This window comes from Periophthalmus magnuspinnatus, chromosome 10, assembly GCF_009829125.3.
Source record: "Periophthalmus magnuspinnatus isolate fPerMag1 chromosome 10, fPerMag1.2.pri, whole genome shotgun sequence".
Taxonomy (NCBI): domain Eukaryota; kingdom Metazoa; phylum Chordata; class Actinopteri; order Gobiiformes; family Gobiidae; genus Periophthalmus; species Periophthalmus magnuspinnatus.
The window spans coordinates 24000777-24016299 of record NC_047135.1 but is presented as its reverse complement, the minus strand read 5'-3'; the positions used below and the strand labels follow the sequence as shown (position 1 = coordinate 24016299).

The following is a 15523-nucleotide window of genomic DNA, read 5'->3' as shown; positions in this document are numbered from 1 at the left end:
TATATAAATATATATATAAATATATATATATATATATATATATATATATATATATATATAAATATATATATAAATATATATATATATATATATATATATATATATATATATATAAATATATATATAAATATATATATATATATATATATATATATATATATATATATATATATATATATATATATATATATATATATATTATAACACTTTATATGTCTGTATTAAAATGTGAAAAAATATTGCTTGATCTCAGCAATTACCTATGTTGATGGCAATGATATAAATAGACACAAAACCTCTCACAACTGGCTATGGTGGTTTGCATATCACACATTTACTCTGGATGCCCTTCCTTACAGTAACAGTATGTAACTTTCTGGAGGTGGCACATCACCTGCATGATTCCATGAATATATAAAGTTAAAACTATACTTCAGAACATTTTCCATGGATATAGATACGTTTTATGCCATGCTGGTTTTATTTTAGTCTATTTTTTGGCTAAAAAGTTGGGGGCTTTAAACTACCAGACACATTGATGTGACTGCAGTGTGAAATGGCGTAAAAGTGTCTTGCTTAGAAACATAACAACAACAGCACCTGTGATATTGAACTGATGACCATCTGCTCACCAACTAGAATTGCCACAGCTGTACTCACACTATACTAGCATAATCTTCTTATTTGCCATGTTATAGTAGAGTATGCATACTTCAGACTTCAACATAGGCTGCACGAGATGTGAATTAAATGTATGTTTCATAATGATGCATAATGAACAGCATCTCCGCTGCCTGTCTATCAGTATCCAGGGGAGAGTAGTACTCACTTACTTTTTTTAAAATTAACTTCATTTATTATGCTTTCATCTTACAGTGTATCAGTGATAGTCTGTAACACAAAATACCAACACAAAAAGTGTCAAGGAAATTGCAATAGGGGCACAATGACCTGTAATGAGGCTACAAAGTAAACAAAGCCAGGGCAATTTCACTTTAAAACTCCTCCCTCTGGGGACAGGACTTATTTAACTAAATGGACTATAAATTGTAGTGTCTCAGACCAGTACCATCCATGAAAAATGGCTCGATTGCAAAAACAGTGTCCAGTTCAGGAGAAGAGGGATTTTGGCTGTTTTGCTTCGTAAAAATGGAATACACTTCAGGGAAAAGCAAAACTGGATACTGTGGTAGCACAATCACAATTTAATAATCTGGTATCAAACTTTTATACTCACACCTGCACCTGTTTGTAACGGTTTATGTGGACTTGTATAGTTGTTTTGTTTGTTTTTCTGCTTGTACTTTATTTTAAACAGGGTGCCCATGAAAAAGGGAGCTCAAGTACTCTCATTGGGTTCCCCCGTATAAATAAAAAGAAAAAAAGAAATGAGACACTGGCTTGTATCTGTACTTACTTGAGTAAATGCTATGCTTACCCTTCCTACTGTGTGTGACAACAAATGTTATTTTAAAACTTACTTAACAAATTTCTAGGACCACTGCTGTGTACTTATATTTGAGTACTTGAATAATATGAGCCTCATGCATAAATTTTATCTTAAAATTTTTCATAATTTCCACTTAAAGAAGAGACTAAGAGGCTCCTATGCCAGATTCACAACACAGAAGGGATTCAAATCCCTCCTTAAATGAGAGTAACGGCTAATTCACCGGCTGCAAACACCACTCCACTTCATTGTAACACAATGCTTTTGTAAGAAATAATTTTAGAAAATACAATTGAAATACAAAACTTACAATTATGTTGGAATTATTATTATTATTATTATTATTATTGTTATTGTTATTGTTATTGTTATTGTTATTGTTATTATTATTATTATTATTATTATTATTATTATTATTATTATTATTATTATTATTATTATTATTGTAGTATTATTAATTTAACAGCATTCTAAAACTTCAGAATTTTTGGTTCTGATCCCAGGGTTTGATCTCCCAGGTGAACATTTTCAGCAATGAACACATTTTTTGAATGCCACATTTTCTGAATTCCCAGTGCTTTGTCTTCTCCAATTTGTCTACCTAACTACAACCACCTGGTTCCTTTTCATAACCTCCTCTGCATCTCCAGTTCTCCCCGTGAGTCAACAATATGCAGATCGCAAACTTTTGATTGGCTTTTCCACCCACGCGCACACATCCATCATCTAATAAAGCCCCCACATTCCCGCTCCAACCATTCATCTAAACCTGCTAATCGAATTCATCAACACCACTGCCTGAGAAACTCCCCCGCACGGACTTGCATCATCTCTCCCTCTTCTCCCTCTCCTCTCCCTCCTCGCATCTCTCCATCGCTCCGGTTGCCATGGGAATGAGCCGATCACGCTGACCTAATTAGACAGGCGTGCCGCGCTGAAATATGCAAGAGGCTTCGCAGACGTACAGTGGGACAGCAGGTCAGGGAGGGGAAGTGCGAGGGGACAAAGTAAGACAGCTGCTGAGGAGTTTAGTGGGACATCGGAGAAAGATGTCAGGTTTCCTATGACTAAGCGAATGCAAGTATCAGCGTAATTATGGTAATGCAAGAGTCTTGGTAGTTTGTTTCCTGGCAAATCCAAAAAGACATATCTCAGCATTTCTTACAAACAGATCTGATCAGTCTGACCATCGCTCACTCTATCGCATCTCAAGCTGTCTCAAGCCCAACCAAGCATGATCGTGCAATCAGATTATTTATGTCAGCCATACCGGTTTGTCAAAGTCTGATCTCACATATCTCACAAGTTAAACAATCCTGGGCCTGGGTAGTACTTGGATAAGAGACCATTGGGAATACCAGGTGCCACAGTGGGACATCAGCGGCAAAAACTATCATTGCATCCTTAGGCAAGATATTTCACACTTATATATAAGTAGTGTCTGCATGAGTGTTGGTGGTGGTCAGAGAGGCCGATGGTTCAGACTGACACCCTTGCTTTTGTCAGTCTGTACCAGGGCAGCTGTGACTACCATAGTAGCTTTCCACCACTGAGTGTAGAGTGAATGTATACTGCACTGTAAAGCACTTTGGGTGTGATGAAAGGCGCTAAATAAATCAAAGGATGAGTAATCCGTATTTCTGATCCATTGTTCTGTAGTTACTTGACAGATAAATAACAGCTCCAGAACACATTTGGATTAGTTTTGTCTTATTTTATTTTTGTTTCAAGGAAATAAATGCTTTTGCACTGTAGTATCAGAATGGGTATCGTAATTAAAAAAGCCGTGCATCCCCAATCTCAGTCGTCACTTATCATTTGAAATAAAATGGCATTCCTCAGATCAACAGAGGTTAGTGCTTCGCTTATTGACTCCAGATAAATCTTTGGTCCCCAGAATATTTGGTCCCCAGTGATTTTTTTTTTACAGGCAGAGATTGGAAAACTATAAGGAAACAGATGCATGACATTATCCCAGGCAGTTGCTTCTGTGTCAATATCACAGAGGCAGAAAGGACTAAGTGGGCGGACATCCCTACCAGAAAAGTTATACAGTGCACCTTTAAACATTCTATTTTTCATGAAAATCTTTCCATTTGTGTAGCCATTTTACTCTTGGTCACATCCTGCTGATTATGTTCTGCAAATGAATGAGATGATGCTCAAGATCCACTTAATTTGTGTAGTGTTTATTCAGATGTAATTTCTCTTCATCAAGTATCATCTTTATGAGCTCAAGTGCATTTGGAACGCATTACCACGTAGATCAAAGACTATATATCCACCAGAAAGTACTAAAGTACGACCACAACCTCAAATGACTTGACTAAGGCCGCAATAAAAGGTTTACTGCATCAGAATACAATTAAATGTTTTTTTTTATATAGTATTGTAAAAAGTTTTCTGAAAAAAAGACCAAATATGAGATTGGGATTCACTTTCTAATTTTGGCCTCATCATTTTGAAAGATGATCAGTTTTATTTAAAATATTTCTGTTGCCATTCTAGTACTGCTTTTTGGACCTATATGAAATGTAACTCACAACATATAACACTTTTTATTGCATCTGAATGTAACCAAATGGGTAAACATCTTATGAGATAATTTTCCTCATGTGTGCGATTTTGCCTTGTGAGATCTTGTCCCATCCCTGCTGTGAAGTATGTTATAGTTACATTACAGCAATAGATTACAATTTTGAGGCTGCTTTCGCAAGATGTGTACTCAATTAAAGTATTAAGTTCAGTTATATAGCTAAAAACTCAATTACAAGTACTGCTGCCAAATTTGTATATATAAAGTACACATGAAGAGTACTACTAAGTACTACTTAGTACTACTAAGTGTTAGTTACTTGTTACTTTTTTTTTTTTTACCCAGTTTTAGTAGAATTTTAGTCTTTTTTCCATATTAGTCATGAATTATGTTACATTATGTTGACCTCAAGTACAAGTACAACAAAAATCTACTATAGTACAGTAACATGAGTTACTTTCCACACCTGCAAATTTCTTATAATCTCCGAGCTTTAAATTGTAAGTCAATTTTATTTGCCTGAGCAAAAACACATTTGCATTCTGCTTTGAGCTTTGCCATAGGCATGCTATACTGTATGTTGAAACTGTTAAGTAGAGTGATTTCGTCTTGTCAGTTATTAGCGTAAGGTTTTATATGTTTGTGTAAGGTTTTGTATGAAAGCAGCTAGGAGCTATGTGCAACCTCACAGCGCCTGTATGTTTATATGGACACACAATTCAAACAGAAGCGAGAGAGAGAGAGGGAGAGACAGAGAGAGAGAGAGAGCAAGGGAGAGACAGAGAGAGCGAGCATTAGTGAGAGGTGAAATGAACAGCTGCAGGGAGCATCTCCTCTGCTCACTCTCTGCCCACTCTTCTCCACACAGCAGGTGCCACTGGTGATAACATGTGACAAGCCACTTTAAAGCCACCAACAGGAACTATGCTTAGCTACACTTGGGCCCCACCTGCAGCACTTTTATCAGCAGTTCTGGTTGAAAATAAAAGTACCAGAAAGGCAAACAAATATCAACATAATAATCAACATGTTTCATTTTATTTTATATATAATTTATGTATTTATTATAAGTAAAGCTATTGAAAATTTTAATCTGCAATCATGAAAAAAACCTACATAATTATCAAAACTTTCAGGACTGCACATAAGGGCTTTCCAAAAATTACAGCTACCTTACAGAAGAGCCAAAAATGTTAATCCATGGGCCTAGCTTTCTTAATCCTTATATATAAGATTTTTGCAATTAACATAAACAAATAGCTATACATGTATAGATATTTACCTTTACAACATATAAAACTAATCAATTATTCCTTTTGATTCTATTTATTTTGAAATTTGGAGTGATGATTTACATTCTTTTTGGCACAACACTTCTCTTTTGCCCAAAAGACTTTTATGTCTTCTTTAATTCCTCAACCAGTGCATCATATTTTTCAAAGTACCTCAGGGCTCTATCCTAGGCCCCATGCTATTGTTATGATTTGTGCTGTCTTTTACCTCTATCGCTGTCGTACAGGTAGGCAAATTTGTCCCACTTGTAGTACTCGATAAGGCTGAGCAGCGGGCCCTTGATGTCCGGCCTCATCTGGATGATAAACTGCTGGGTCCCATCCAGAGGGAAACTGGGAGTTATGAAGGACACATGCAAAGTTCCGCAGAAGGACGTGATGGTGTTCACCGACTTCTTATCATAGAATCCAAAAATGGCGTACACTCCTCTTGAGAATTGTGAACAGACTGAAAGAGAAGAGAAAAAGGAATTGTTACTTGAGAAGTTATTGTAGGTAAGCAGAAGTGAAGTTAGAATGCAAATGAATTTTTAATATAGTTATAATGCACAAACTACAAGAACAAACACAGCCCACAAAAGATAATACAGTTTTTGCATCCACAAATTCATTCACTTTTTGCTTGGTACGGAAGATCACACTCATTTTTTATCAAATAGTTTTTAGATAGTTGGATTGAGTTGTGTCAATGTGATGCATTGTTAGTGTTGTTATGGCACAATTTGCATTTGCATGTGTATGTGTATAGTGCTTGTTTAATGTGTCTTTTATTGTAAACTGTGGGTAAGAAAGGTTTTATGTACTTTAAGTAAATTGGCAACTTTAAGACAATAATGGAAAATAAAATATATTTCACGTTATTCAATCTTATTCCTATTCTATTGTGTTGTTTCACATTAATAACTGTATTGTTCTCTTTTTGGGAAGTAGAACTGCACAATTAATCAAAATCACATCAAAATCACTTTTACTTATTACAATTTCCTCCAGAAACCACAAAATATTCTGTCTTATTTCGGCATGAAAACCCTGTAGTTTAGATCTCTGCAAACATGTTCTGAAATGTAACTCTTCTATTCATTTCTCATTTCAGTCTTTTTGTCACTTCTCCTGGACACATTAAAAATGTGAACTTAGAACCTCATCCTATAATTAAAACATAAAGCATAAATATAAATCACAATGCATATCAGAAAAGAATTCACAATTAGATATTTTTCCTAAATGGTGCTGCCCTATGGTGCAGCCCTATTTATAATTTATAATATTTATATCATAATTTTTCAGAATATTAGCTTCTGTCATAGCCATTAACTCTCTTCTCTGTAGCTCCTCACTCTTTTCTTTTCTTTGGGGATGTCTTGTTCAGTTAAGACATTACTAACAGGCTGCTCTCTTTAAGCTCTGCCCAGGGAGCTGTTCTATCCACTGTAAGGATCTATTCCGCTGTACACCCTTCTGTGCATTAAACATTTAACTATCTGTATTTTCACTTAATAGGAAAACGTACTTTCACCAAAACATCAATTCTTCATAGGCACCAGCTTTGGCACTGCTCTAGCTTGACGAGTGATAGCTTTTGTTTGACATGTTCTTAACCCATGTTAGCCCTCCTCCAGTGAGAATAAGCTGTAGGGTAAGATAGTGAGTCACTACCAGCGCTGCACTGTTAGCAAGACGCTCCAAATGACACCATGCGATACATGCCGCCAGAAATGCGTTTGGTAGCTTCTAGTGTCAGGATACAAACATTTCCAACTCATTTTCAATACTTAGGAATGAACTTGATGCTCAGTACTGATTCCAACACCACAATAATAATGATAATAGTAACAGTATTATAGTAATAGTATTTTCTTTTATATTACCATTTAGTCTTAAATCTGCGTAATGCCTCAGTCGTCCATGGGCTTATGGCAGTCTATGTGGTCTTATACTAGTTCTGATACTGCTCAAGATTAATATAAAGCTATTCAGGAAAAGTTCATTTCAGTATTGATTACTATCTGATTTTTAATACTTTTGATAACCCTAGTACCTTCACTGAAGAATTGCATTATTTAGATAAAATCTGTAATTTATAATGCTCTGTATTACTGATTCTTAACAACTAAAAAGATAACACATTCACAAGTGGCAAAACACCACTCTACAGTTGTTTTTTTCCACCCAAGTATTAACACAAAAATATATAGTTGTTAAGTGCTTTTTTTTTTTTTTTTTTTTTTTTTTACTTTTTGTTGCATAAAGAATTTTCATAGTAGTAAAAATAATAATAATTTTAAAAATCAATAATATGTTTATGTTATTTCGGCAGTAAAAAAGACAATGATATACTTCTATTGTCGCGTAAACCTATGCCTTTTAGATTCTTAAGACATAAATTATATTTTTTTGTGTACCTCAAGGGTCTATACTTGGCCCAATGAATTTCACATTATTTTTTATTTCTCAGTTGTATTACATTAGTAGGAGTATATTTGTCCTAAGAAATGCCTTAGCCAGCACCATTCAAAATTTTCATGACACAATCCGACTAATCATATTGCAGGATGATATATTGTTGACTCTGCACCACTCTCGTTCAATAATTCATCACCTCTATATGCAGGTGGTTTTATACCTTGCTGGCTTTTAACAGTTATTACAGGCTGAGCTGAAACATGGAAAAGTGGGAGTAGCCCTTAGCATGCATGTTGTTACGCTAGCATAGCACCAGGGTCAGCAGATTGGCCTGTTGCTTGTAAACCTGTATTGATCAAATGTGAGCTAATCAGCCTTATTGAGCAAAACATATGTGTTCACTAATGTAATTTATCTAATGAGTCATTTCCCTGTGCTCACAATATGGCCGACATGAGTTGCTGACATAAGGAGAGCATAGGCAGGATAATAGGTGAAGACTTCCAGGAATCAGAGAGGTTTGTTGATGACTGATAGCAATTGCCTGAATATGTATATGCGCTTTTGGTAAACAGTACAACTGAATTAAAACAGAGGACAAGATCAGTACTGGGACCTTTTTCTAGGAATATTTGAATATGTGGTATGGTTCTATAATAAAAATGCCTGTAGACTGTAGGCAGCCTTTTTCTTGTGTATTTATGGAGATAATATATGATCTGGCGTAAACCCTAAAAAGTGAATCATCAAAAAAATGCAATACATTTTTGTATTGATATTTTGTTTTCATTCAATATTTCAAAATTGCTGATGCTGTGAATTGTGTTTCAAATAGAATATTGTGAATTTGAAAAAGGTTGAGAAAAAAAAAATATGGCAATGGATATTTGAGTTTCCACAATTTCACATCCTCAAACTTGTTTTTACCGCGTTAAAAATAATATTGGCAACAATATATGTGTGAAATAGGAGTGAAACCATCTATGTCAGGCATATTTTAGCCAATTAAAAAGAGGTAATAAAAATAAAACTTTTGTTTTTGTTTTTTTAATCAAGTCCAATTTCAATTCCTCTGATATTTGTCATCCAATTGTCCCTATTATCCCTTGTTGAGCCTAAAGACCATCAAATCAAAGCTTAAACTATTTCATTAGCCTACTCCAAAGCCCTATTTGTTTCAACAGATTACAATCATATCTGATCTGCGGCTGCCTGCATTCAAAGCCTTCTATACGTACAATATTAATATGAATCCCATTAGCTAATTGTCAGTGGCCCTATTATTTCACAGTGATAAGAGGCTAGCAATTATTCCTTTATCGATTCCCATTTTCCACTTGGAGCGCCAGGCCGTTCATGTGGAAATCCAAAGGCGCGAAGTCCTGGAGGTTGCTTCTTTTGGCCGTGGTATTGCTGAGCTCATCAGGTTAACAGCAGGTAGGGGGAGCTCAGGGCTTTTATGCAGAGCCAGCATTCGGGTTTTTCCAAAATCTGTACTAATCCATACAGCCCCAGGCCAATTATTTCCTCACAAGTTGTCAGTTGTGGAGTGGAGCGTTACAACGTGTCCGACCTTTTGTTAATGGTATTTAGTTGATTTTGGAAGTAAATTTGGATGATGATATTAATGTTGTTGTATTTTGTAGATCTGCAAATAACATTTCTTTTAGTAGTTGGTACTACGATTTATGGGTGAACAAGGTCAACACTTGTTTCAAAATGTTTGTTCTTTACACAATAGATAGATGCTAGGAAAACGATAATGTGATCAGAATCTTTCTCCAACAAGAGAAGATTAATCTGAGGGGAGAGAAGTTTGATTTTCAAAATGTTAGATGACAAATGAGCTTGGCTGCGTCAATAAAATAAACAAACCAAATTATAGAGGTCTGTCTGAGCCTGAGATGCCGGGGAGCGGATGGTGATCAGATTTTAAATGCTATCATAAGGATTCCAATCTAGATTTGCCTGGCTTCCCAATGACAGCAAGGACAAATATACTTTTAACAAGGTTCTGGTCAAAATTCATGCTAAAAACACATCCAGAAGAATTGACAAAATGAAATATGAGTTGATAAACTAATACAAGAATCACATTTCAGAACATGTTTGTACAGATCTAAACTACAGGATTGGCACTTTTTATGCAGAATAAGACAGGACAATATTTTGTTGTTTGTGGAGGAAATAGTCATACTTAAAAAAAATGCAAAAATGTATTATTTGCTAAATGTGTAAAGTGAAATTTTACAGGACTATGAATGACTTCAAATTTGTGCATTCACCACATCAAAATTTAACCTGTGACTAAAACAGGAACTAAACCTGGACTAGACCAGGTTTAGACCAGACCAACTCAAGAGTAGAACAGAAGCACAAATTCTAAAATCAACCCCAAAATTCTAAAACCAATGTATCTTAACTTCAAGTGTCTTCCCCTTGTAAAAGATTTGACCCTGCTTTTTGAACATAACTCCACAATATTCATATTATCCATATGTCTGGAGCGAGGGCATGGTTGGATTTGCTTTCCAGTGTAATCCCAACTCCAGTGAAATAGCCCATGCAGTCGACGTGTTCTTGTCAGCGAGCAGGGGCCCTCTCATCTGTCTGTCTCCCTCTGTCTCCCTGTCTGGCCCCATTGTCACGTTCTGCTGGTTTTCTTGGCTGACTGCGGTGGCTTGCACACTGACGAAGCTCGGAACGGGATTAAAAACTCTTGGAGACTGGATACACCCCTGACTGTGAGAGCTTATGCCACAACCAACAGTTTGACAACATGTTACACGGAGTTTCACCCCCAGAAAGTTACATACTATCAGTTTAAGATTTTGTACATTTTTAAACAGTTGGAAACACAGCTTTTTGTTTTGTTACAACAAATAAAGATGCAACAATGAAGTTTTGTCGTATGATTAGATTTCTTGCTGCAGTAATAGTAATAGTAATAAGTAGTAGTACCATTAGTGTATATATATATAGTATGTTAGAATTAGTAGTTATATTCAGAAATATTCCATCCCTATTAATACAATTTGAAGACATCATCGTGCAAATTGCTCACGCATTTAATGTTGTTTAGACTTAGACTTAAAGTTGCTCCGTGTAACCTTTCTGGTGGTTGATCCGCCGCTTGTCTCCATAGTGCTGTTATTGCTTTGTCTGGAATGTTTTGCAGTATGACATTAAACTTATTAATCATGCATTTATTCAGTTACAGATGTATCCCCGTGGATCTATCTATTTATTGTCTCTATGGAGATAAATACATCTAATGCCATAGTGTAGAACTTTTTCTTTCTTTCTTCTTTATTTGTCAAAAATTTCACTAATGCATTTTTGTTTTCTTTTAACCAATCATTTTTTTCTACACTCATTATAAAAAGGAAAATATTATTCATAAATACAAAGGATTTAAAAAAAAGGCTTTATGATATCATCTACTCCATCTTTTAATTACTGCCATTCACTTTTTAATTTTGTCTTAAAACGTTAAACTCATTCCCTCTCCTCTGTTCTTCAGAAAGGCTTTGAGAAAGAATGAGGAACTAGAGGATTTCCCTATTTCTGCCTCAATCCGGAAAGGTTTAATTAAGAGAGAAAGGTCCAACACGAGCGCTAACTCTTCCAAACGACCAGGGCTGTGCTAAAGCTATTAAGCCTGTGTCACATCTGAGTGCTTTTCAATGAAACAAGGGACTATAGGCCCTCGCAACACACCACTGACGGGCTAGATCTGCTGTTTGGGAGGTCACACTAAATAACTTGGACTTAAAAAACATTGGTGTCCGTAGTTCATGCTTTAGGGGGCTATGGTGTCAAGAACTTTTTTCTCACAGCAAGAAGATCCTGGATTCAGTTTCAAGGTCTGTTTGGGTATTTATACTTTGGGCATTCTGGTCTCTCCATTCAACCCAAAATAAACAGAAGGCTAATCTGCTTTTTGGGGCTTTCTACCATGTTATAAAGTTGTTTCCTCATCAACATCATGTCTGAAGAGGTTTTAGATGTCATTTTTGCATTTTTGAGTAATTGTGCAATCTCTCCTGGGACCTATTCAAACCCTCCTTACAGTTAACTGTGTCACCCATGCTCCAGCACAGTATTTAACAGTAGGATACAAGATTATACACTACAACTTCACAAACCTGATGGGATGTGGTGTAGTGATATTAGCAGGATGCATGCTAATTGACTCCTTTGAAGGGGGAGTGACTTAGCAAGGAGAGCAATGAAAGGGGGGACCCTGAATGCCAAAAACAAAACTGAAACTTATTAAACATGTTAACATGTTGTTTTCGGTCAATAGAGCAAAACAATACATGGTAATATAGTGGTCTAAAGGTGTTGTTAAGTGTAATAGCCACATAGGCCACATCTCAAAACAAATCCAAAGCAGACAGCCACAAACCGGTGATCAATACCGTGCAGTGCTTTTTACACAGCTTTGACAGTTAATAAGGCTTGAAACACAGTCATTTTAGGTCTGTATCACAATGCAATGTGATGTTTGAGGTTATAGTGGTAGAAATAGTTTAATTTGCTGTAAAAAAGTACTGCTTATGATCAATTGAGCCGGTTCAGCAGGAGGCTTGAGGGCCAATAAAAACTGGTCTGAGGGCTGCATTTGGCCCCCGAGCCATAGTTTGGACACCCCTGGTCTAGAGTGTTCACACCACAAGAGTCAAAGAATTGGAAAAACATCAAGCATTTTGGCGACCATCCGAGACGCATCAACATGTTTCAAGCTTCAAACGAAAAGGCATCCAACAAGAGGCATTTGGCATGATTTTTGCACCAGTCTAAACACTACATAACCTAACTCCTGGCTGTTGAGTAATGGGTCAAATACAGAGGACAAATTTACCTCTACGGAATTACTACTGTAGCCGCAGCTGTCCTGAGGTAGACTGACAGAAGTGAGGCTGCCAATCTGCACCATCTGACCCTCTGACTACCGCCAAATGACACAACAGACACACAACCCCACCCACAACTACATTTCAAATAGAGCAGTTAACTGGGCAGTACTTGTGCATTAAAGAAAAGAGCAAAAGAGAAGGGGCGGGGTCTAAACGTATAAAGAACCGTGTAATTGGTCTTACAGGTGCCCATGGCGTTTTAAACCAGAAAGCTGCAAATTTACCTAGTTTGAGCTAAAGTTGCCAGAAAATTACCAGGAACCGAAGATAATGCTAGTAGCGAACAAAAGTGGGTTTAGTGTTTAGTTCCACTTTAAAGTATTTCCCTTCTCCTTCAAGCTTATTAAGAGCTATATTTGTATCCCAAACCAGTGCTGCCTCTTATCTGGGGAGGTTGGGCCAAACAGAGCAGATATTGAGGGAACTGTAATCCCGCTATTGTCGCTCAGAAGAATAGAACATAACACAGCGAGTCTATGGGCTTGATGATTTCATTCGGTTAGCATGGTGCAGTGGATCCCAGCACGAAACCAAAGGCATGTCATGTGATTTACCAGTGCTGCGTGTGCACATGCCAAACACAATACGCTTTAACTAGAGATTCAATAATACGAGACACTGCCATTCAATACAGTATAGATCTGCATGCCCTTAGCTCCAGTAAACACAAAGCAGTAAGTGGATTGGGACTGACACTTTTAATCACAGGATTTTTGTTTGATAAGACAGCTAAACGTGTACTTTTTGCTGCACTCCCAAGCATATATAAATTTAAAAGTCAGGAGAGCTAAGAAGGCTATTAAAGAATACCATACTGAGGCAAAATATTTATTTAACTTCCAATAATGTATATAATGTGTGTACAAAATTGGTTCTTACATTTTTAATGATAATACTGGAGAAGACTTAGAAGGGGCATGTTGAAATATTCTTCAAAATGTCCAAATTATAACATAACATAATGATCCATGGATGTTATAGATGAATTATATAGCAAACATAAGTACAGGGTGGTCCAAAAGCCACTGACAGTTGAAAAAAAAAATCAGAACTCTTTTGTTACTAAATATTTTTCTTTTATTTTTCAGAGCATTTAGAAATACCCTTCCGACATTAATATGAGCAAATATAGCACCGAGGAATGAACCCTCATTGTACAGTGGTACTTTGAGTCACATGGGTCAAATTCAGAAACCCAGCGGAGTTACATCGACATTTTAATACAAGAGATGCCTGGTCGCAGTATGTGATCTCCACAGACCTGACTAGTCCTGATTTCTTCTTGTTGGGCTATCTTAAAGAAAAGGTGTTTGTGAATAAACCTCAGACGATCAACAATGTAAAACGTAATATCGAGCATCAAATCGTTTGGATCGGGCTATTCAGTGCAAAACCGAAAATGATGGACACTTAAAAACATTATTTTTAAAAATTAGGTCATTTTTACTTCTCCTAGTTTAAGTAGTGATAAGTTTAAGTGTAAGTGAACAACTATAACCGTATATATTGCCAAAAATCTCGGTTTACCTACTGCTAAAATTAGTGAGTATAACTTAAGAATGCTATTAATACAACAAGAGAACTAATATTTTGGTTGAAACAATTGAAATTGTAGGAATGACTGATAAATACTTCAACTACTACTTCAAGTACTATTGCAACTACTACTGCTACGACAACTGCTACTACTACTACTACTGCTGCTGCTGTTGCAACTGCTACTACTACTACTTAAACGGCCTCATTGATAAACATGTAACAGTCAAAAAATCCCTTCATTTTCCCATTGCAACATTAATAGACTTTCTGAAACTTGCCTTTAGCGTTTACCGTTTTAGCAGTACAAGCCTAATCTCCCCAGTTTTGTGTCGTTTCCTCTGGGAGCAGTCTATCTCCTGGTGTCTGCGTTCTGAAATGAGTGAGCGTGTAGAACAGTGGTCGGCTTTAGCGCGCTGTTTGGGATTCTGCTCGTGTCCCTGTCCGATAAAGTCCCTTCGTTTAAATAGTGCTGATGCATGCTCTGCCGAGGCCCGCTCTCTTAAAAAGCCATTCTCCCGATCTTCATCTTTCACTGGGAAATAGCTGCTTACAACCAGAGATATTAAAGGCCCTTCTACTGTGAGGGCATTAAAGGCACCGCAACTGATTTATACTGTCTTAAAAAAGTGAAAAACAGATTAATTTTAAAAGGGTAAGGGTTGCAGTGATCCAAAGTTATTCCTCACTTAGCGTATGCATTCAGAGCATCCTAATTAATCACAACGATGAGTTTATGAGGACTTTCCACAACTTTGAGACTCCTGATCTTTGGGCAGTAAACCCTCTATAATTAGATGCAGACAGTACACAGCTGCCTTATTTTGACCTCAAGAGCTGCTTATACAATATATCTGTAGTGGGGAAAGACAAATTTTGCTCAAATACATGGGAAAAAGTCAGGTAGAGCCTTTAAAGATACTTCTACAGAGGGGGCTGTGCTTACAACCAGCTGTACACTAGTGCACACTCAGACGAGGCATGGACCTAGATGTTAAAGGGGCACTATATAACTTGTCTGGTCGAAGGATTGTTGTGTTCTTGGAGTCTTGTCTGGAGATATTATTGTTTTGCCTGGAATGTTCCACAGTATAGGTTTAGCCCAGGGGTGTCCAAACTTTTCTCATTAAGGGCCACATACAAAAACAGACAAAGCTGAGGGCCGATTGAGGGCCACAGACTGGTCGCCGATACAGTGAATACTTCAAATCTGTGTTATTATTACAAGTTAAACTGAATCACTAGACCTTTATTCATGGTTACATCCTCAATGGGAAACATTAAATATTTGAGATTGGTAGTAAGTAGATTTTCAGAAATGTACAGTAAAAAGTACTGTTTAAAGTAATATGGGCCAATTCACTTGAGCTTGAGGGCCAAAAAA

At 36.6% G+C, this 15523-nt stretch overlaps 1 protein-coding gene across 3 annotated transcripts in view; it reads right to left on the bottom strand.

The window, feature by feature from the left end:
• The window catches only part of gria2b (glutamate receptor, ionotropic, AMPA 2b), a 97680-nt gene that overhangs the window by 36999 nt on the left and 45158 nt on the right, over positions 1-15523 (bottom strand). For all 3 annotated transcript variants that reach the window (XM_033973621.2, XM_055224572.1, XM_033973622.2), the window contains exon 3: positions 5487-5726. In XM_033973621.2, coding sequence (XP_033829512.1) covers positions 5487-5726 — 240 coding nt within the window. The remainder of the gene's footprint in view (positions 1-5486; positions 5727-15523) is intronic.